The sequence below is a fragment of the Microtus oregoni genome, unplaced genomic scaffold (genome assembly GCF_018167655.1).
Source record: "Microtus oregoni isolate MIOR12 unplaced genomic scaffold, Mior012 000005F_ref0000423, whole genome shotgun sequence".
Lineage (NCBI taxonomy): Eukaryota > Metazoa > Chordata > Mammalia > Rodentia > Cricetidae > Microtus > Microtus oregoni.
Genome location: NW_024543064.1, coordinates 64,192,727 through 64,215,414, shown reverse-complemented (window position 1 = coordinate 64,215,414; position 22,688 = coordinate 64,192,727). Strand labels below are relative to the sequence as shown.

General features: G+C 42.5%; 1 protein-coding gene across 2 annotated transcripts in view; it reads right to left on the bottom strand.

Moving 5' to 3' along the window:
• Positions 1-22,688, bottom strand: part of Frem1 (FRAS1 related extracellular matrix 1) — a 122,528-nt gene that overhangs the window by 79,996 nt on the left and 19,844 nt on the right. For both annotated transcript variants that reach the window (XM_041652499.1, XM_041652498.1), the window contains 8 exons: positions 18,895-19,239; positions 18,162-18,304; positions 13,346-13,542; positions 12,100-12,190; positions 10,720-10,887; positions 7,293-7,501; positions 3,599-3,692; positions 414-666 (listed from right to left, as the gene is read on the bottom strand). In XM_041652499.1, coding sequence (XP_041508433.1) covers positions 414-666; positions 3,599-3,692; positions 7,293-7,501; positions 10,720-10,887; positions 12,100-12,190; positions 13,346-13,542; positions 18,162-18,304; positions 18,895-19,239 — 1,500 coding nt within the window. The remainder of the gene's footprint in view (positions 1-413; positions 667-3,598; positions 3,693-7,292; positions 7,502-10,719; positions 10,888-12,099; positions 12,191-13,345; positions 13,543-18,161; positions 18,305-18,894; positions 19,240-22,688) is intronic.

Below are 22,688 nucleotides of genomic sequence, written 5' to 3'. Positions count from 1 at the left end.
AAGTGCAAGACATCGACTTGCTTCTTAGGTTCTTAGAAAGGACACCAGTTACTTCTGGGAAGCCAGCTGGTTGTCAGGAGACTTTTTAAAGTGATGATGTCATTGGTGGCCTGCTTTGGTATCTCATTATGATTTATAAATCTGTAAGTCAAATTCTTCAAGTTGACTAAGAAAAAAGACAGATTTGGGTAAGAGGTATGGAGGGGAATTTGAACGATGCTCTTTCTCTACATCACACTCAGGCCAGAGGACCTCTGCCCATGACGACTATGCTTCCAAATTGGGGTGCAGGCTGCAGGCTGCTTTATCTTTAGTGGAAACAAGCATTAAGATTGCAATGCTATGGGAGCCCATGACAAAGGATGGAGATCAGACTCCTTCGAATGCCTTCCCCACACCAGGTTGTCACTGACCTGTGTGTTTGTACGTTACAGCCCCTGAGATGACATCTCCCTGGGAGAACCTGTCCACGCGGATTCCAGCCTTTCTCACCAACCCATGCTGAGGTTCTCGGGCAATCAGAAACAAGAGTTTCAAGTCGTCGCTGTCGGCATCAGTAGCAAAAATGTACTCAGGGGTGATAGTCACTTCTCCACCCTCTGAGCAATGCATCATGGGGATGAGGTCGGCCTTGAGAACAGGTGGCTCATCGTTCACAGGGAATACCTAAGCAGGAAAAACAAGAGCACAGCTTTGAGGAAAAAAAGAAGTGACAAATGTCCCAGCTGGTAAAGCACCGCTCACAGTCACGGTCACAGGCATTTTTCATCTTCTGGACACATGGAACAATAGCCGTGAAATTTGGCCAAAGCAGCCAGAGTCTTTTGACTTTCTCAATTGGTGGAGGAATGCTCTGCATGAGAGATCATTTAGGCAGGAATGGGAGTCTGTGGCTATAGCTGGGAACTCAGAGTGCTCACTGTTCTCAGAAGACAAAGCAGACATGCAACATAGAGCATCCCTCCCTTTAACACACAGCCTCTTTCATCAATACACACATTCCGCAAGAATTCGGGGCCCAGTGGTTGGATGCATGTACATCCATGACATGAAAGTTATTTCTATTTCACATTACCAGGTGATTCAAAGCTTTCTGCCACCTTTAACTTCTGGCTACCCACAATATTTCCACGGGTCTATGGGAAACTTAACAGCATGTCAAATGGCTTGAGTCACAGGGTTTTGTTTGTTGTTTGGTTGGCTGGCTGGTTGGTTTGTTGGTTGGTTGATTTAACTTTGTGGCTGTTTCTTAGGCTGTTTGTTAGGCTGTTTGGTTGATTGGTACTAGCCCGTGAGCCCGTGTACCCTTTCAGCCCTACACAACCTTCTACATACTTAGCCAAAGTGATCTTAGTAAGCAAAGTTTCAATTGCTGGTCTGCAGGGTCCTTCAGTGTCTCCTCTGCTCCCCGTATGATTCTCCCAGGAGTCTCTAGTGTAACCTGCCACGGGGGCCTTCGCCACCCCTCTCTATCTCCACCCAAGCACACACTCCTTGCCATCTCTCACGGCCTCTGTCTCCCCCTTGAGCCTGCCCAGTACATGCTGACTCAATCTCTTTGTACAACTGATTTCTGCCTCAGACCCCATGCGTGTTTTCCAAGGAAGGTTTCCTGATCACTCGGAATAATTGAGAAGCTTCAATTATTTACACTTCTGTTCATAAAACATATGTGTGTGAGTATGTTAGTCAATTATCTTCGTGATTATCTAGTTAGTGGCTGTCATCCTCTGTGGTCTGTAACTTCAAGAACAGGAACCTTGTTTATCTTATTCCTAATTGTTCAACAAGCATCTATCTAAGACCCCACACGTATTACAGAAGGTGCTAACTAAACGTTTGTTGGATGAATAAATGAATGGTTGTAACTTTACCTGGTTCCTAGGCATTCAAAGGCTAACAGCTGTAGACAAATAACAAGAGAACGATGCTGATGCCTTCCTATAATGGGTACAGGGATGAGTGGGTAGATGCTCTAACTTAGTTAGGAGAGGTGTAAAAATGTTATTGTCTGTTCTCCCCTTTGCCTATGAAGAAAAATAATTATCTTTGTTTATATCTTCTATGTGAATCCATTAAAGACTTCTCTTTCTTGCTTGACCGTAAGAAATTTTATCAATTTGTTCACATGGATGATAACTGTGAAAAGTCATTGTGAGGGGAAAAAAAAATCACAAACATTGTCAAAAATTGTTTTGTCTGGCTCTTAAAAATTATGTCCTTTAATTTAAAAAGTAACAAAAAATGAAAAAAAATTTTTTCTTTTGCTAAAATGTGCTGATTATTGCCAGGCATAATAAGATGGTCATATATAACAGACAGGAGTAGGGTCTTTCCTCAAAAAAAAAAAAAATGAAAAAGTAACTCAGAGAATCTTTCTTTGTATATAAAAGTTTCCCATAAAGAAAACATTCCTTCTTGAAGCTGAAATGGTCTCCAGCTTCTCATGGAGCCGTCACAGGCCTTTGTGAGGAGTAAGGAGGAAAAGGAGAGACTACAGAACCTGGCAGAGCAGGCGATCAGTAACAGCCGGGGAGGAGTGGTGCCACAAAATGAGGAAGAATGCCTCATATTATTCCACCCCCAAGTTCATAGCCTGGAACCAGCTGCAGACTCCAGCAGCCGAAGCGTGTCCAAGAAAGATAATTCCTTCCCTGTCTGTTTTTAGAAACAATCTATAGATATTAACACTCTATTAATGACCGGCTATAAAATATCTTCCAGACGCATAGCATTTTATGTCACTAAATTCTAGCCCATGCTCAAACAGGAGAGATGGAAGTGAGCAGGACGAGAATACTCAGGGCCCTTCAGGGAACGTGATAACCTTCTCTCTTAGTGACTATTAACACTTGCAAACCATCCGCTGATGCTCATAGCCTCGGTCACCCACATCAGAGAAACACCTAGGTTCTCAGAAGTCCCTTGAACATGCACCAACTTTGTGAGTAGACTTTGTCAGAGGAAGGGGGAAAATGACTTCAGGGTTGTGGTAGAGACATTCCTAATGGAGTCCCACATGCATGGCTTTGTCCATAAGGAAAGAGAACCCCAGTGGTTCCAGACAGTCTTCCCAGCTGCTAATAGAGCTTGTGTGTCATAGTTCAAAAATATTGGACATATTTTATATTACAGAATAAACTATGTTTTAAATTGGGTATCTGTATTCAAGCTTAGAATAATTTTAACTTCAGATAAACTGGGGTGGGGTAGGGAGATGGAATAAGTAAGTCTGTTTCAGTAGAGACTTTTTAATATTAATTTATTTATTATGTATACAATATTCTGTCTGTGTGTATGTCTGCAGGCCAGAAGAGGGCACCAGACCTTATTACAGATGGTTGTGAGCCACCATGTGGTTGCTGGGAATTGAACTCAGGACCTTTGGAAGAGCAGGTAATGTTCTTAACCACTGAGCCATCTCTTCAGACTCTCGGTAGAGTCTTTGTCTCTACTGCCTGACTAGAGACGCTCACAGACACATCCGGCAACCTTCTGCTTTGCAGTCTGTGTAGTTTAAGTTGTTCTGGGACCCTGAGGAGTTCCCAGAATAGAGACTTTACATTCAAATGACTCAGGGAGGAAACTTTCTACCCACCTCAATGTGCAGGACAAATTCTGCTGAGTTTGTGCCATCTGTGACCTCCATGAATATCGCATCCTGGAAAACCTCAGCTCCGTTATGGCGATACCTACAGGGATGGTACGGAAGCCAGTCTTTTAAAAACACACGGGTGTAAACTAAGCTGCATGGCATAAGCGCTCCTCTGTAGTGATATTTCATTTGTATCTTAATAAATAAAGCTTGCCTGAAGATTAGAGAGTAAAACAGCCCCTGGTCAGCCTTACACACCAGGCAGTGGTGACACACACTTGATCCCAGTAGCCACACTAGTTTGCCATAGAAACCGGGTGCACATCATTAATCTCAGCCCTAGAGAGGATGATAAAATGAGAGGAGACAGATCTCAGACACAGTCTCCTTCTGAGATTCCTGGAGGCAGGATCACCATTTCAGACTGAGGTAGAGGTAAGAGCCAGTGTGTAGCGAGCTGTGTGGTGTCACACCTGATGGAGATGTATAATCAACTCCTGCGATGGCTAAGGCCTGACCTATGCTATGACGCAATGATTATCAGCTGCCTGCATATGCGTGAACCTATGGGCAGTGCCCACCTGGCAGATCGGGGTTGGCAGCCCATGCCTACTTAAGGGCTGGGAGAGGGTTTGCCCAGAGAGAGAGAGAGACAGAGAGAGAGAGAGAGAGAGAGAGAGAGAGAGAGAGACAGAGACAGAGACAGACAGAGACAGAGACAGAGAGGAGAGAGAGGAAGGTGAGAGAGGGGAAGAGAGAGAGAGAGAGGTCAAGGAGAGAGAGGAGAGAGAAGAAGGAGAGAGAGGGAAAGAGAGAGGGGAAAAGAAAAGAGAGAGAAAGTGAATCAAGTCCTGGAATAAACTGCAGTGAGAAGGCTCCGGTGGTCGCGTCATCCTTGCGGGACGAGGGTGGCCGTGACACCAGTGGCTGGCTGTTTTTCTTTTCTGACCTTCATGTTGAGCCCCAATATCTGTCTCTGGGTTTTTCATAATCGTGCTACACTCCTCCATCACCTTGGCCATGACTTCAGGAAATAATTAATTATTTAAATGAGCAAACAAGAAAAAAAAGCAGTATAACTATAAATGAGAAGATACGTAACCACTCATGATCCCTAAATGTAAACTTGTTCTACCTGGGAAAACATTGTGTGTGCATTGGTAATTTTTTCCCAAAACAGAAACAAAACAAACAAACAAAAACAACCCTTTGGAAGCAAGAAAAACAGCTTAAAGTTAAAATCCTGGTCTGTTCTTACACAAAACCTCAGGTCAGCTCCCAACGCCCTTGTTAGGCAGCTCACAGCCTCCTATAACTCCAGCTCCAGGGTCTCTGTGGTCTCTGGCCTCCATAGGTGCCTGCATTCACATGAACATATCCACATATGTGCATGTGTATGTGCATGCGTTCATGAAAACACACACACATAATTAAAAATAATCTTGAGAATAGATTTCAGAAAGCAATCCTCCAGTGGCCTCTGTAACAGAAGGAAGTTCATGGCCTGGTATCCATGCAACAGCAAAGCATGGCTGACTGGAGCCAGCGTGACCCCGAGACGAAGCAGAACACCCCCAGATCCCTGTGCTCTGAGCTCTTCCACTCCTGTTGAACGTCTTGATCTATGAGCTAGGTATGGCCCCCTCCACCATATTCCGTGTTCCATCTACACGTTTCCCCAGGTTTAAAAAGACCTTTTTGGTTGTTGCTGTTCTAACCTTGGCCCTAGCTTCCTCTTCATTCTCAGCCAATTTTTTAAAAAAGAAACTGTTTAACTCTAGGCCTTTCAAACACTTTCTATGTGACAGTGACAGTCAGTCAATTCTAAGTAACTCTTGATTTAACTGAGTCTTTTTTTTTAAATCACACCAATGATTTGTTTATAGTAACAAATAGAATTATACCCCTAGGAATCAAAAATAAAAGATTCAACAAAACAGTATAGTATATTGAACCTATATGATATTGTTACATGGCCAAAAAGGACTATATTTTATTCAAGATGGGTCACCACTAGGGCAATAATGGATTCAGTCCTGATAACAGGGGAGGCTTATACTCTGTTACTCCCCTGTCTCTCAAGCACACTGCCTTCTATGCTGTGTCTTCCCATGCCTCTTACTGCTTCCACCAAAAATCATTATGAGTTGCAGTGTGCTGATCCATTTCACAATGCTGCTTGCTATCCCTAAAAAAGCTCAGGGTATCTGGGAATGCACCCATGTAAAGCCAGACAGTGGAGCCAAGCAGATCCTTAAAACCCAACTCCTGAAAACACTCGCAGATGCGTCAGCATCTTCATGCTTAGTTCTGCGTGAGAACAGAATGATGTACCGCGTCAGTCTTGATGACTTGGGTTAAATAACTCAAAAAGACTTAACTGAAGTTCTCTAGAAAGGTGACAATGCATAGAATTCCAGAAAATATTTCTACTTTTTTCTGTCCACCTTTCGTCCCAGCACTGCCTACACAAAAGTCTTAACACATAGATAGGAGATGAGATTTTAGGGTCCACGCTAGAAGCTTAACAGAAAAATCTTTTGTGTGTGTGTGTGGTTTTTCTGAGACAGGGTTTCTTTGTGTAACAGCATTGGTTGCTATAGAACTCACTTTGCAGATCAGGCTGGCCTCAAACTCTCAGGCATCCACCTGCCTCTGCCTCACTAGTGCTAGGATTAAAGGCCCTTACCACCACGCCTGGTCAAAATAGGAAACTATACTGGGAATAGGTGAATACCGAAAGGGGCCAGAAAAGATTCTAAGTCTGATCTAACTGGGCTGTAAAGGTTTGAGTGACCTCGTATGCAGTTTTCGATCCCTAGTGACCTTCTTGGCTCAAAACTAAACATCTGAGGACAAATACCTCCTACCACACTTCACTAACAAAGGGTGAGGTCTCCATTTGTCAGATTTGGTAAGTGGAAAATTAGTCTGCCTGTCTGCCTGACCGTTACTTTTAAGTAACTTGCAATGTTCTCCAGAGAGGTCTCACTTGATTTTGTGAAAAGGTTTTTACAACTATATTAGTAGAGAAAGGGAAGATCTCCAATGGGAGCTGCTGTAAGGGTTTCTCCACCCATTGCTCTCAGTGACTTGAGTCCAGAACCACGGCCTTTTCACCAGCAGGCTCAACTTGTTGACCTGCAAACCTGTGCCCAGTAGAATGAAATAAAAGCTTATCCTTAAAACGTGGGTGGACAAAGCTAGCCATCACTGCCCCATTCCTCCCACCCTCTGTTCTTACCAGGCTGGCCTTGAACTCCCAATCCCCCTGGCTCAGCATCCCGAGCCTTGGGATTAGAGGCGTAGGCTACCATACCCCTGCGTTTCCAAGGCTATGAAACTGCCTCTTCTAAGAGCCAACTTCAATTAGCTGCACAGATTACTTTAGTCTCTACTGGGTTTGTGATATGTGCATTTGTGGCAAAATGACAATTCGTGGTAATTAATTTTTGTTGCACAAATATTCATAAACTCACTCCCTCTGCTATAGTAAGCCAGAGAGAAAGAAAATGTCTGGAAGAAAATTATTCTTTTCTACTTCTCTAATTTTCAATTGAGCATTAACAATATGAAGTGGCATATTGTTTGGAAAGAGTTGGACAGGTTTTTTTCTCAGCACTGCGCTTCACAGTTGGTCTGGATAGAGAGCCAATGCATAAAAAGAAAAAACCCCAAAACCATAAAATTTTCTAACCTAACTTTTAAGGTAATGAGGTCCTTCCATGAAAATGTGTCTCTTGGGTTAAGGGGAAACCCATTCAGCTCTACCCTGCCATGGAGAGGCATCTTCCGAAGAGAGAGGCAGATGCTGTCCAGTGGAGTGTCCACATCAGAAACCAGAATGTTCTCTGTGCTGACGGTGCACTGACCACCCTCGGCCACTCTCAGGGTGTTGGTGAATACCTAGAGAAAAGGAAGAACATACAAGGCTTTGTTCAATAAGATGCTGTTGAACATAAGGTCCTCAGATCCCTAGAAAAATTCCAGAACCATCCCCAAACATCAATTAACCTTTTGAGACTGTTTATAAGGCAATAAGGTAGAGCTAAATAATCTGTCTGAAAAATATTTTATTTGCATATTTTCAGTTCCAAGTTTTGATACATACAAAGACACAAAACCAGACCCCAGTTTGAAAGCACGAGAGCCTGGGCAGCAGGGCCAGCAAAGGGGAGGCTGCTGCAGTACTGAACTGAGAGAAAAACTCCTACCATCGTCCCACAGCCTTTGCCAATCCCTATGAAGGAAAGGGTCCACCTCTTTTTTTAAACCCTAAAACCGTGGTTCTCAACATGTGGGCTGCGACCCCTTTGGGGTCAAACAACCCTTTCACAGGGGTCAGATATCCTGCATATCAGATATTTACATTCTGATTCATAACAGTAGCAAATTTACAGTCATGAAGCGGCAATGAAAATAATTTTATGTTTGAGGATCACCACAACATGAGGAACTGTATTAAAGGGTCACAGCATTAGAGAGTTGAGAACCACTGCCCCTAAAATTCTTTAAGACTTGGGAGGTTGATGGAAACGCCATTGTGTGTTTTGGAGACAGAGCGAGGACAGGGAAACTGAAGACAAGAGGGTTACAATTCCAGGGGAAATAAATTTATTCAAACATTAGACTTAAATATTAAAAACCATAGGGACGATTTCAATACAAAACAAAGCAAAAACCCCAGTGTTCACCTGACTAACAATTAAATCATAGGCACAAAGCAAGTTCAATGGAGCAGCTTCGTATATTTTATTACCACACTAAAAGTGGGCAAGACGTGTTCTGTGATTAAACAAGTGTAGAAAACTGTGATCTACAGTGTATTCACTACATTTGCAAGGTATGCACATGTGCTTCAGGCTCACAGACTACAGCAGAAAGCCCTATAGAGTTTACTTAGCACAACAGCTTCCAAAATTAATATTGCTACGTAGAAGGAAAAGACAGCGGATAGTTTTTGCACTTTAAATTGTGGGCTCTGACGGTTCCTCACAGAAGGCCCATGGCAAGCACACTTCCATGCAAGGACAACTCTTTCTCAGCAAGATGAGGTCACAGCCTCCACCCTGCACACATCCTCCCCTGCTGATTAATGGGACACAGAATGAGGGAAGTCAATCATTCCAGAGCCATCAGAGACACCCGTGCCCATCTCCGGGGCAGCACCCTGGGCCATGGAAAGAACACTGTGACTAGAATGTGGCTGCCTTCGTGGTTAGTAAACTACCACCAGCAAAGAAAAGCGCAAGAATAATCGACTTCCCTCTCTGCTGCCCACCCCGACAGTCCTTCCTAAATGCTTTCCGCTGATTTGCAACCCCTCCATCTTCACGATGAGTAGAAGGAAGAACGGGACCCTTTCCAGAGGGAACATGCACCAACGGCCATGCACACGAGACCTATTTTCTCAGTGAGCCAAGTTAGTCTCCCAAATAGGGAACACTGCATAAAATACGCTTTACTACATAAGGTGATTTTCGAAATATTTCTTTTAAAGCAAGCTCAACCCTTAAAATCTTGAGGGTTCATGAGTAACACTTAGGGGGCCCCTGGTTTGCATGGTGTCAACATGCGCTAATGATTATCACTCAACTCGATTTCAAGTCGTACGAGAACCAATTCAGCTTCAAATATTCTCAGTTCTTTGAACTACTGTTTCATTTGTCCTTAGCTCATAAACAAAGAGAGAAATCAATATCCGCTGTAGCCCTGAGTTCTCCTCGCTATTTCATCTTCTTTCAAATGAAGATAACTCTTCCATCTGCTCCAAGATTACCTGCACACAGATCATCCTTCTCCAAGCTTAGAGGGGATTTTGTTTTTATTTTTTACATAAAAGAAGACTTTTCAACAAGTTTTGTAGGGGAAGCTTCTGTTGAGGATCTAAATTTCATACATGGACAAGGGTGGCCTAACAAATCGAATCAGGTTCACTCGATAGCCGTTCAGACTTATATTCACCACCAGCACTAGGCCAGGTCTTCAGCAGCGAAGGGGGCCCAGATGGAGTTGGTGCAGATGCCTTCTGGTTGAAGAGCTGTCAACACTTCTTCAGCCACAGATTGCAAGCTCGCCAGCTTGAGAGACTGGGCCGCTGACATAAGTGAGCGCAGTGTGTTGTGGGGACTCTGAAAATGGACGGCTCAATCCGCCCAGCAGCCACGCTGTCTGCGGGCTCAGTGCTAGTAGGGCTCTATATTTTCTAGAGAAACCCCAAGCCAGCCTTGTTAGGAAATCTTCTGTCCCTTCAAGTTTGCAACTTCACAACGTAAAAGATTAAAATAATATTATAAAATTAATAATTAATAAAAAATACTTAGAGCCACTGAGCCATCTCTGCATGTTGAGTAAGTGTCTTCCCTTGGACTTTCCTGTAAGAAATCTGTTCGCTGACCGAGGCAGGTGCAGCTGTCATGAGTCACCAGAAAAGAAAACATCAGGACTGGCCATATTCTTGTAGTTAGATGCCTAGGGAAGTCACCAAGCTGGAAAGGTCTAGGGCTTTTTGGTCTATAACAACTGGGAGATAATATTCCTTTGTCTTTCCATTTTTAAGGGTAAAAAAATAATCCCATTAATAGTCACACTAATCAAGTATGGTAATCTGGGGGGAAGGGTGACCCAGAAAAAAACTCTCAAAGCAAACCAGCCTCAGAGAGAAGACATAGCAGGCAGCAACGCCTTTGTAGTTTGGTTTTAAAGAAAAACTCAGGCCCCTTCAGACTTCCCTAAACATTGAGCAGTGGCATGAGGTAAAACGAAAGGGTGCATCCTAATTCATTTTGGAAAATTAAAAAGCTTCTTTGGATCACACAGCAGCATAGCTGGCCTGTGGTGAGAGCAAATAGGTTCTTCTGGTTGCTAAGAGACCCATCATTTAATCTCCTTCCCCTGATCAACAAGGGGCACTCCGCAGAATGAAAGAGATGTTGATAAGGCTTTGAAAACAATGCCAAACTCAACATAGAAAAATTCTCACCTTTCAGATAGGAAGCCCCACGGGAAGTAGAGTCTCCCACCCACCCCCACCCCTACTCGTTTTCTATACTGCAGCAGGGAAATTAAAACATAACTCTTCTTTCTCTCCCTCCTTTTGGCCCTCCATATCAAACACGGCATACCTCAGGAACCTGATTGTCCACTGGGAGAATCGTGATGTTGAAGCAGATTCCGTGCAAGGTGCCTCCACGCTGGTTCCTGACAGACACTGTGAACTGCACATGTCGAGGGGTGGGACCTATATCTTGCATGGGTGGCATGTAGGCCACTTTCATGTGATTCACAGCATGCTGAGAAGCAAATGGAGACAGACATAGGCATTGGTTTGCAGAGATCAGAGTCCTTTAGTAACCTAAGTCTGAGACCACTGTGTGATCATTGATAAGGAGCTCAGTAAGTATCAGCATGAATGGAAAGATTCCCAAGATTCTCCTTTGTAAACCACATTGCTGACACATGAGAGGAAAACTGACGAAGTCAGGCAGTATGTCAAATGATGGAGCCCAACCAACTCTGCAAAAGGCACACAGACTTTCCTCCGTCCCTCTATGCAGTCGCTGTTCTGACACAAACTGTGTCAGCCTGCAAGGCCTCTGCTTTCATGTTAGTAAAGTTATCAAAACAGTAGCACTTAGCACATTTACAGCTTCGAACTATTAAGAAATCAGACATAATCAGCCCCAAAGCACAGATGTCTGATACCAGACCCTCCCTGGGGTCTTCAGAGGAGAGTTGACAAGAGTGAGCAGAGGGGTAGGAAGGATTTAGGAGAGCGGCAAGTGTTATGAGATAAGCTGCAACCCTGTAAAATTACATACTGAAGTTCCTTAAAACCTTAGAATGTGAATTCATCTAGAAATCGAGCCATTTCAGAAGTTCGTAGTAGAAATACTTGAGTAGCATAGGTCCTCAAGCCAATAGAACTGGTCTCCTTGTAACAGGAAGAGACAGATGGGGGCAGACATGATTGACAGAAAACAAAGCTGAAGATGATGCATTTTCACGCCAAGGAATACCAAAGACAGCTAAACAAAGCCCTAGACGCTCATGAGCCAGAAAGAAGAGCGGCCTGCAGGGCTGAGAAGACCACACCTGCCAATGCCACGATCGCAACACTTCTAGCTTCAGGAAGTACAGGAAAACAGGGCTCTTTTTTGAGCTACAAAATGTGTGGTAGTTTCTTATGATAACAAGACAGTAGAAGGATGCGTGACCTACAGCTGGTAGACTGAAAACACAGACATGGGGCTGAAACCAGCGCCCAGCCACTGTCAAAATGATGATGCCAAAGGCCGTGCAGATTTATAACAAGGTTTGTCATTACATTCGGTTTAGCAAAAGCCTTCCAAGCAGATATCACATGTTTATCAGAAGTGTTCACGCTCAAGGCACTGTGGGAGAAGAGACTGGCTAGCATCTCAGTCCTAACACTGGGCAAGCCACACCTTCTCAGCAGATACATTGCATATTGTGTTGGCCAATATTTTTACAAATTCTCATACCTGAGTAAATGACCGCAGCCCCAGGGCTGTAGGGTTTTTGGTTAGCTTTGGTATGCTGTCCACCATGAATAACTTCCCGGCATCCAAGTGTCTAAGAGAAATACAGACCACATCAGCTTATTTTCCAGCTAAGAAAAATCAAATCAAATCACCCTTTGTTGGGGCACAAAGGTCCTTGCACCCACAGACCACCAGGGAAACCAGGAATGTTAAGCATGTAGCACTGTCCTCTCAAAGAAAAGGACGGATAACCTATTTTTCTATCCATAAGGCTGGAACTCGTAGGTGCTTAACAGCCTAGTAATCTGTGTTATCTGAATGGCCAGGCCATAACAAGTTCATACAACCAGGACCAGACATGGCTAACAGTCCAAATGATCTCTGTGCTGTCTGCGTGACCAGGACCATCCCTAGGCCCTTTAGCTGACGTAGGTAGCCTATCTCCAGACTTCATCTTCTTGGAAGAGACAACATGAGTTCTTATGTAATTATGCATCTTTGTGCACCAGGGATTGTATTACACCAGAAAACTTTCCCCCAAATTGAACCGTGCTTAAATATGCTGGCAGAAAACCAATCGGCACAGACTCTCCAGAAGTTTGATCTAGACTAAGTTGTTCTCACCTCTTCATGGTTTGTTTTCCTGACTTCCATGACACTTACAGGGACCACTACACCACAACCAGCTTTTTAAAAACACCTCATTGTGGGGCAAAAGCAGATGGTCTATCTTTTTAGACTCTGTATGTTGGAGGCTTGTAACCTGAAGTCCAGCATCTCCTATGCCACCCTCAGCATGAGTACACAAAGGTCTTTTTTTTTACTGTGTCATGGTGAAAATGAATCATTTGTCTGATCCCAAGGGTTTTCTCACTGGTCATGAGAAAACCTAAGGGATAACCTAAGGGATAGTTATGCTACTGTTTTGAATTGATATTATAAAATATGAATACCAAGTAATCTGCCGTATCTAAAAATAATACTTTGCAGACTTCAATAAACATTCAAAAAAATAAGAATTCACCTTAGAAATTTGGGATTTTGAATGTTTTGCTGAAGTCCCACTGTGCTGAAGAGTACAAGCTGCATGACAGTCACTAGCTGTCACTCAGTGAAGGTCAGGACAAATTTGTGATAAAAGTGAATTGGATGTAAGTTCGAGTCTGACCAGCGGAGAATTGAGTCACACTGCCACACAGTGACACGCTTAGAACCAGGGCAACAGACAGGAGCTTTACAAAGGCACCTGGGGCTGAAGAAGAAACACGGAGCACGTGTTACTGTGTAGACGAGCTCCCCGTCCTGTGACTCCGTATCTAGGAAATGTAGGTGCTTCTTAGTGATGTAGGCCACCTCCGTTTCCTTGACAGCCAAATGCCGGGAAATGCCGGGAGCTTCTTTTGGAAGCTGGTCAGCTACTGGAGAGATATGGATCGTCACCACCTGGAGTGAAAATGCACTGCTCTATTAAATTGAAAACACCAAAGAGAATGCCCCGGGATTGCCTAGAAATAGCTAAGATGACTGCTCTGAACTGCCAATCTACTTCTGTCAAACAACTTAGGAACTGCTAAGGATTCGCTCATCTGATTTTATGTTTTAAAAATATAATCATTGAGCCAGATGTGGTGGCACATGCCTTTAATCCCAACACTCCAAAGGTGGAGGGGATATATATATATATATATATATATATATATATATATATATATGTCACTGGGAGTCTTAGGAAATGAGCATACAGAACACCATGTCCAGCCCCAATTTGATTTTTCTGCCTCCTCTCTAGTGTGTCTTTCCTCCCTCACCTCATCATTAATCCTAGACACCTTCCTGTCTGTCACTCTTGCTTTCTCCTTTCTCATCCCCATCCGACCCATTGCCAAGTTTCTACTGACAAATTTTCTGTATCACTCTTGTAATTTCTTCCTTATGTGGTTGCAACAGCCCTAACGCCACTTGCTATTCTAGACCTTTTGTTAACTTGCACTAACTTTAAAAACCACGAATCAAATTAGTTAGTTCACCTCCCCCCAAACCTTAAATCAACCACCTAGGAAGTACGATTATTCAAGCTTTTTAGCATGACATTCCAGAGCTTTCAGAGTTCACACATACTGCAATTTTCAACTTTATTTTTTATTTCCTTTCAACGTAACACAACACTCTAGAGACGCATTCCTTCTCCTCCCTCAGATTAGGATCATATTGTTTCTTCACTCTGATGCTTCTGTCTTGCTGCCTCTGAAAATCTGACTACTTTTACTCTTGCAGGATCTTCTAGATTCCCCTTCCAGTTCCTCAATTGGAACTGTTTCTGAACTAGGCTTCTTCCTTGTAGTTCCACTGAGTGACTCATCTTGGAAGTTCACAGTGCAACAGTACTGAGAAGATTAGGGCAGGAGGGTTCTGTCCCCATGAAGGGATTGGGTCCCTATAAGACCACATGAAGGGGAAAGTTTGTCCTTCTATCATGTTCTGCCTTGTGAGGGCCTAGAGTTTGTCCTCTTATGAGTATAAGACAACAAGGTGCCACCTTGGGAAAAAAGAATGACCCTCACCAGAGAAAGAACCTTCTGCTACCTTGACCCTGGAATTTCCAGTCTTCCAACAGTAAGAAATGTTTCTGTAGTCTATTAATTATTCTGTTATTTTATTAGAATCTTTAAAAAACTAAAACCAGTTATCAAAATAAAAGAATATAAAGACAATCATAGTTCTAGTCCCCTAAATCTGTGTCATGGTTTTTTTCTCACTTACAGTATTTTTCTAATCTGCAAAGTTCAGAAATTCTCTATGGGCTCTCGCAGCAATGGTGTGGATCAGTGAGTCTCTCCTTAATTGAAAAACTGGATTTAATAAGGAAACAATAGTTATTGTGCCTTCAAAGAGACCATTTTCCATGCTAATTTATTCTCCAATGTGTTCTTTATGAAAGAAGAATGGGAGAGCATGCTTTTTATCCCCTGTAGTAATTCTTGGTGGGCACATTTTTCAACATGCTTTATGATTGCCTAAGTTGATGTGTCTTTACATATTTATGCATGCTCAAACAATTAGTGTGTGTGTCTGTGGGCAAGAGAAATTCCATTTTAGCAAACTCCACAGAGAAATAAAAGCATTCTCATTGTGCTGGAATCTGTTCATAACAAAGATATTATTAAGAGCCATTCCCAGGCAGAGTGGGAACCCATTTTCAAACCAGTCACCAGACTCCAGACTCCAGCTTCCCTCAAGTCCTCCGATGTCCCTGTGGCTGCAAGCACACACGGACCAACAAGGAATCAGAATAACAAGTAGAAGGTTGGAATGCAAGATGCCTGGGTCAGACCCTGACCTCGAATTCAAGCTCTGTAGTTATGCATTGCCTGGCGGCATCTTACTTTCTTTCTTTTTTTTTTTAATTTATTTATTTATTAAGGATTTCTGCCTCCTCCCCGCAACCGCTTCCCATTTCCCCCCCCCCTCCCCCGATCAAGTCCCCCTCCCTCATCTGCTGGAAGAACAATCAGGGTTCCCTGACCTGTGGGAAGTCCAAGGACCGCCCACCTCTATCCAGGTCTCCTAAGGTGAGCATCCAAACTGCCTAGGCTCCCCAGTAAACTGGATGTCAATCTGTAGAAGAATGAATATAGATCCATATCTATCACCATGCACAAAACTCAAGTCCAAATGGATTAAAGACCTCAATATCAGTCAGAACACACTGAACCTGATAGAAGGCATCTTACTTTCTTGTGGCCTGGGTTATTGCTCCTTCATGTGCCCTGAGCTCTGATGCTAGCCTGCTCTTTATTTTTCACGTTGATTTCTCAGTACCAAGAATTACTTCTGTCGTTAGAGCTGGCTGCTATTAATTACAGCAGTTTTGCGTGAGTTTTTAGGAAAACACACTAAACGTTTGTTGAACGAGATGGCTTCTAAGTGCTGATGGCAGAGACAAGTCGAGATGCTGGGGAAAGAGGTGGGGTGAACCCACAATCTGAGCTAGAGAAAGTCATCACTTGAGATCTGCAGGATACAGGCTGCAGGAGTTCCACTGCCCACTGTGGATCTGTGGATATTCCAGTCTCTTAAATAAAAGGCTGGTGTATTTGCATAGCGCCTACATGTATCCCTTTGTATAGTTCAACTTATATTCACATTACTTGCAATAGATCAGATAATGCAAATATAATGTAAATAGTAATGGTCCATATGGCTTAGGGAAAAACAAGTAAAATAGTATGTGAGAAACAGAGGCAACTTAAAAAATACTATCTTTCACCAGATTGTTGAATCATTGGATAGAAAACCTACAGATAGACAGAGGGGGCGGCTATGCTTAAGAGCCAGACAAACCAACAAAACGCTACATAAAGACAGGGCAACTTTGTAGCTTTCTTACTCCGTCTCTCTTCCCTAGTCCATAAATATAAGAACACAGAAGCAGGGAAATGTGCTATTGTGGCTTTCTTCAAAACAAACAAACAAAAATATCCTGGAGCTGGATGGATAGCTCAGTGGTTAACAGCTCTTGTAGAGGACCTAGGCTCGGTTCCCAGCAGCATCTACAGGGCAGCTCACAACTGTATGTATCTCCAGATCTAGGAGATCTGACGCCTTCTTTTGTCTGGACTCCACAAGTACCCAAACGTATGTACACATATTTGTGTGTGTGTCACAAATTTATTTGTATCACACACAAATAAATAAAAATAAATCATAATAAATGAACCCATCTATTGTATAAAATAAATTTATAACCAGATTTTAGAATTTAGACTGATTTACTTGCCCAGACTTAGAAATAATTGTTTCAAGAGTTTTGATTAACTTGGTCCATATTATAATATGTATTTTTCTTCTTGTGTATGAAGAACATAATTTTAAAAAGCTTAATAAGAAAAAAAGAAAGAATCCCTGAAATCTCAATGTCTGAAAAGACAGAGCCTTCTAAACATGGTATGATGTTCTAGCAACAGCTTCAGCAGATGCACAGAACCCTTAGACACATATCCTGCTGACAGTTCCCATTCTGAGCTAGCACAATCGCCTGCGAAGGCTCAGCCCAGGAGGACAGATGAAATACATCGACGAAATGAGGGTGATCACTTTCAAAGTGATCATAAAAGAGCAGATGTTCTTTCTACACTTCCTTGCCCATCCTATTTTGAAGACATCGCTGAGTTCTTCAGGTTTCAAGCCCTGTGGCATCCTTCTTTCAGATCTCCCATCAGTATGCCCATGTCAGCAAGCATGTACAACCATTACAAGAGGACACACACTTTCTGTATTCTTTCTTGAATAGACTCGCAATTTGCTGGCATCCATGCTAATGTTACCTTTGAAGGTAGCAGGTATAATAGCATACAAAATCCATAATCACTTCACTTCAGTTGCTCCTTTGAAGTTTAACCCTGACTCCCCAGACTTTTACAGTTGTCCATATGCTACACTGATCCTATCTTCTGTGGTTTCTATGTGATAATGTTTGCTTCATCTTATTTCTGCTTACTGTGGACTTAAATTATCTTCTCTAACACTAGTCAGATCTGAGATCTTACAAACAACAAATAAAATCCACTGGTATTTTGAGTATTTACCAGGTGTCTGAGAGCTCAGTGTTTTTCAAGTAATATGTCACAATTACCTTAATAAATCTGTTAGGAAGTGTCTATCACTTGCTGGAAAGAGAAGCAAAGAGGAATGGCGGTTGATTAGCTAGTGTTGAAAACAGGAGGCAATTCAGAGAAGTCTCCCCCTCGACTCTGCAATTTAAACACTATCTTTAAAAACTGTCTTCTTGGGTGTTGGGAAGTGAGCAGATTTGTGAGGTTGTCTATGCATGTACTAGCTAAGTAACCTTAGAAACAGTATCCATGCAGGAACTTGCAAAATGCTTTAGAAAAGTGTGGGCATAATACTGGGAGGGGGAGGCATACTTATTTTTGCCCAATCCATTGCTTCTCAGACTTTGAATCTCAAAACCTGATTTCATATTTTTTTTAATAAGACCTCTTAGAGCTAATACACATTAGGAGCATACAACTTTGGGAAGATGCCCTGAAACAGTCTCTCACCTGTGGCCCTGAGAGATTCGGGGGTTCATGGCTGTCCCACAGGACAAATTCAAAAGAATCTCCAAAGATTTCTCCACCAAAGTGACGATAGTAAATGATTCCACTGAACAGGTCTCTCTGAAGGAAGCCAGGGACAGGATACCCTAATGGAACCACAAAATACCACACAGTTTTAGGTGTTGGGGCCCAGTGAAACTGAACGCATCTTCTCTGCTAGTGTGTTGTTGTAAATAGCCAAGGATTTGCATTAAATACTTTTAACAAAATGTAGAGCAATGGATTAAAATTGCCCTATCTTAATGTGGAGATTAACAATGGAAAAATATTTCCAATTAATAGCTTTTATTTCAAAGACACTGAAAAAAGCCTCCTTATTTGATCCACATTGTCAAATTCCTGGCACTGAACTGGAAGCAAATATATTAACAAAACTATTCGAGTAACCCCCTAGGATGAACCAGATCTCTCCCATCCCACTTATTTATTCTTTTGCCTTTCTTGGCTGACTTAACGTCTAATAGTGTGATGGTTATCTTGAGGCTTAGCATCAGAACTCTCTAGATTTACAACCTTAGGTAATAGGTTGACTTAATGTAAGTGTTAAATTTCTACTGCATAAGATGGGAAAATATTTTGCTTAATAAATGTGGTGTCTAATCTTGCACAAATTTGACCACAATGCAAAGTTCTTTAATCGATTGTATTCAAACTATGTTACTTCTCTAGAACTTACCTACCAGTCCTGGCCCTGGCTTCTTCATGATCTCCCCAGCCTGTGGGAACCTTGTGATGTTAAAGTAGATGTAGTCATCACTGGAGTCCACGTCTGAAGCTCTCAGCATGGACCCTTGGATCAAGATGGTCTGCCCCTCTTCTAGTTCAATAACAACATTGGTTATAAGGAATGGGGGACTGTCATCTTTAGGCAAGATGTTGATAGGAAACTTGTGATGGCTGCTGTGTTGGCCATCAAATATTCTGAAAGCCACGAAGTCTTTGGTAGAGTCACTGTCATCGTGATGATAGCGAACGACTCCAGCCTGAAGGTCGGCCACAGTGAAGAGAAATCCTTTCCCCTCTGAGGAAGAGAGCAGATGTGGTACTGAGTGATCAAGGGAGGGAGCAGAGGCAATGGCTGAGGGAGGATGACGACAGGACAGTGGACTGTGGGAAGCGGTGGCAAGACAGGTGCCCCAAACCATTGTAAACTAGAAATGTTCTAAGTCAAACACATGTAGAGTAGTCCCTATACCATCCTCAAAATGTAAAAACAAAACCAAAAACATAGTCAAAACAAGTCCAGGACAGTCTGTAATGTTGTAAAAGGGGAGCGGGCTGCTTTTCATTCTGCCCAGCTCCTGGCCGCCGGCTAGCTTTACCCAAAATAATTACACAGAAACTGTATTCATTTAAACACTGCCTGGCCCATTATATCTAGCCTCTTCTTGGCTAACTCTCACATATTAATTAACCCATTTCTAATAATCTGTATATCACCATATGACTGTGGCTTACCGGGATGAGTCTAAACTACACCCGTCTCAGAGAGGAAAGCCATGGCATCTGCCTGACTCTGCTTCTTCCTCCCAGAATTCTGTTCAGTCTACTCCACCTATCTAAGCTGCTGTCCTATCAAAAGGCCAAGGCAGTCTCTTTATTTAGCCAATGAAAGAAACACATAGAAAGAAGACCCTCCTACGTCACTGTAGACTGTGCATGTTAGTGAACAGAAGTCAAGGACAGTCTGTCGACCCTGCAGCAGAGTGAGCAGAAGTCAAGGACAGTCTGTAGACTGTGCAGCTTAGTGAGAGAAAGTCAAGAACAGTCTGTAGACTGTGCAGCTTAGTGTGAGAAAGTCAAGAACAGTCTGTAGACTGTGCAGCTTAGTGAGCAATAGGATGCCGCATCTGATGTTGAGCATTGCCTCTCCTGTGTGGACTTGGGACAAGTATTTGAGACTCTGTGTAACAGTGAAAATAATATTAGAGTTAATTTTAGGAGTCAACTAAAAGATAGACAGTTATGGACCTAAGATAAAAATGCAGAGGAAGGATGAGCACTCTGTCCATCTATCTATCCATCCATCCATCCATCCATCCATCCATATGTCTATCATCTACCTATCTACCCCCACCCCTGTCATCTTCTCCTTACCCTCAGATTTTGGGCCTTTGGACCTTACATGCACATCTCTGTGAAAGTCACCCACCTTGTTTCTTCTAAGGGTTTTAACCTTGGACTGGACCAAGAATTATTTCAACACTACCCTAGTTCTCAAGCCTTGGCCTAGAACTGAATTACTCTATTGACTTTTCAATTACTCTATTGACTTTTCTGGACATAAAGGATAGTTCTCTCCATCATGAAGTTTCTCAGTCTACACACACACATACACACACACACACACACACACACACACACACACACGCACAAATCCCCATAATAAATCTCCCCTTATATAATTGTGTGCATCCTATTGGTTTCATTCCTCTGGCAAATCCTGCCAGACATAAGTAGATACAAATAAATATGCATGCAGATATGCCATGCAACTTGAGAGGACTGAAACAGCTGTAAGCCTCTGGTAAATATCGGTTAGCTCTCAGGTCATTGTCATGACATGGCAGCAGCACCTAGGGAAGCAATCTTTCCAGCCAGCGTCATCAGCACCAAATGGGAAATTATCAGAAATGTAACTTCTTGACCTCTGTCCTGAGCCTACTTAAGAAATTCTGGGGATGGGAATCAATAGCCTATGTTTTTCTAAAGTCCCATCCCGAGGGTGGGTGCAGGCAAAAGTTTGAGAACCAGAGCTATAGCCTGATTCAAGGCTGTAGTTACTCACTTCCTAGTTTTCAAAATTGCAGATTGTTTGTTTCTAAAATGGGAACAATAATAACATCTTATTTCCTAGAGGTGAGGAAAGGAAAATGAACGAAAGTATATCGAATGGTTGGCCCAGTATCTGACAGAGAGGGAAGAGTTAATAAATGTTAGTAGAACTTTCTCCCTCTATGATTCCAGAACCCACTGCATCATGGGTTACCATCTCAATTTCCACTTATGCAGTATTAATAAACAGAGTTTCATTTCCTGCACAGACTACTACAACAGACATTCAAGTCATTGCCCTGGGCTTCTGGAAAACTTGAATAGGATTGCAAACTTAGATGACCGACTTCTTCTTTGTCCCTTCTATCTTTTCCTGGCTCAAAGCCATAAAGAAAATAACACTGGTTATGAAGATGCCGCAATAGCATGGTTTCTGACTGACCCCTGGTCCTGACTGCCGCTCAGCTTTCAGCTGTCTCCCACTGTCCTGGAATTAGGCAGAACTAACTGTAATCTGTTTCTTTTCAATTCTGAGTTTCCCAATTACAAACAATGATAAATGAAAATTCTCTCTTTTCTTTATCATTAAGCAAAGTAAGAGGATAATTGGATTAAATTCTCTTAGCGAATTATAAGAACCAGACTTAAACTGGGGTATGAGCACCACTTTTAAAAGGGCTATTACCATCTTATCTACCATCCTCATCATTACAGACTCATGCCTTTGACACTGTGGGAACTAATAACAACATAATAGCATCGTTAGTATTGAAGCATTTTTAAAAGCTTCTTTTCCTGTTTTACAATATATTTCTCTGTAAAAGAGAAATGAGAGAGAAATAGTTTGCCCTCCAACTGGGGGCACCTATTGAGCAATTGAGCAAACCTGAAGCTTGAGTAATGACCAAGCAGAAGACATAGTTCGTAATGGATGTGAGCATCCCCCAGAGATGAGATTCAATATCTCCATATCATCTGACTGTAATGATTTCTGTTTGGAAGACATCCAAGAAGTGATACACATCTGTTAAATATGATGTGCATGCGTACGTGCATGAATGCGTGTGTGCGTGTGTGTGTGTGTGTGTTCACAGGGATAAGCATCCACATATTTATGTGACTGTGAGAGGAGGTTCACATGCCAGAGGTCATCCTCAACTCTCCTTCCTCGGGGGCCCTATGGTTTTTTTTTATTTTTAAGATGTTTTAAATGCTTTGTATACATGTATTTTGCTTGCATATATGTTTATCGACCACATTCATGTCTGGTGCCTATGGAAGCCCAAAGAGGGAGTCTAGAAGCCCCTGGAGCTGAACGATGGCTGTGAGCTGCCAGGTGCATGTTTATAATTATACTCAGGCCTTCTGGAAGAACAGCCAGCGCCTGTAACAAACTGAGCCACCTGTCTAACCGCTTTCATCTTGTTTTTGTAGCTATTGTTTTTAAATGTTTATATCTTTACTTATTTTTATTATGTGAATGTTTTTGCCTGCATAGATGTTTGTTCACCACTTGTGTGCCTTGTCACTGTGAAGGTCAAAACAAAGCATCTGGAAACAGGAGCTACCGGCAGCTGTGAGCTACCATGTAAATACTGGGAATCAAACCTGGGTTCCCAAGAGTAGTCAGTGCTCTTACCCACTGAGTCATCTTTCTAGCTCCTTCTATTGATTGATTTGTTGGTTTATTGACTG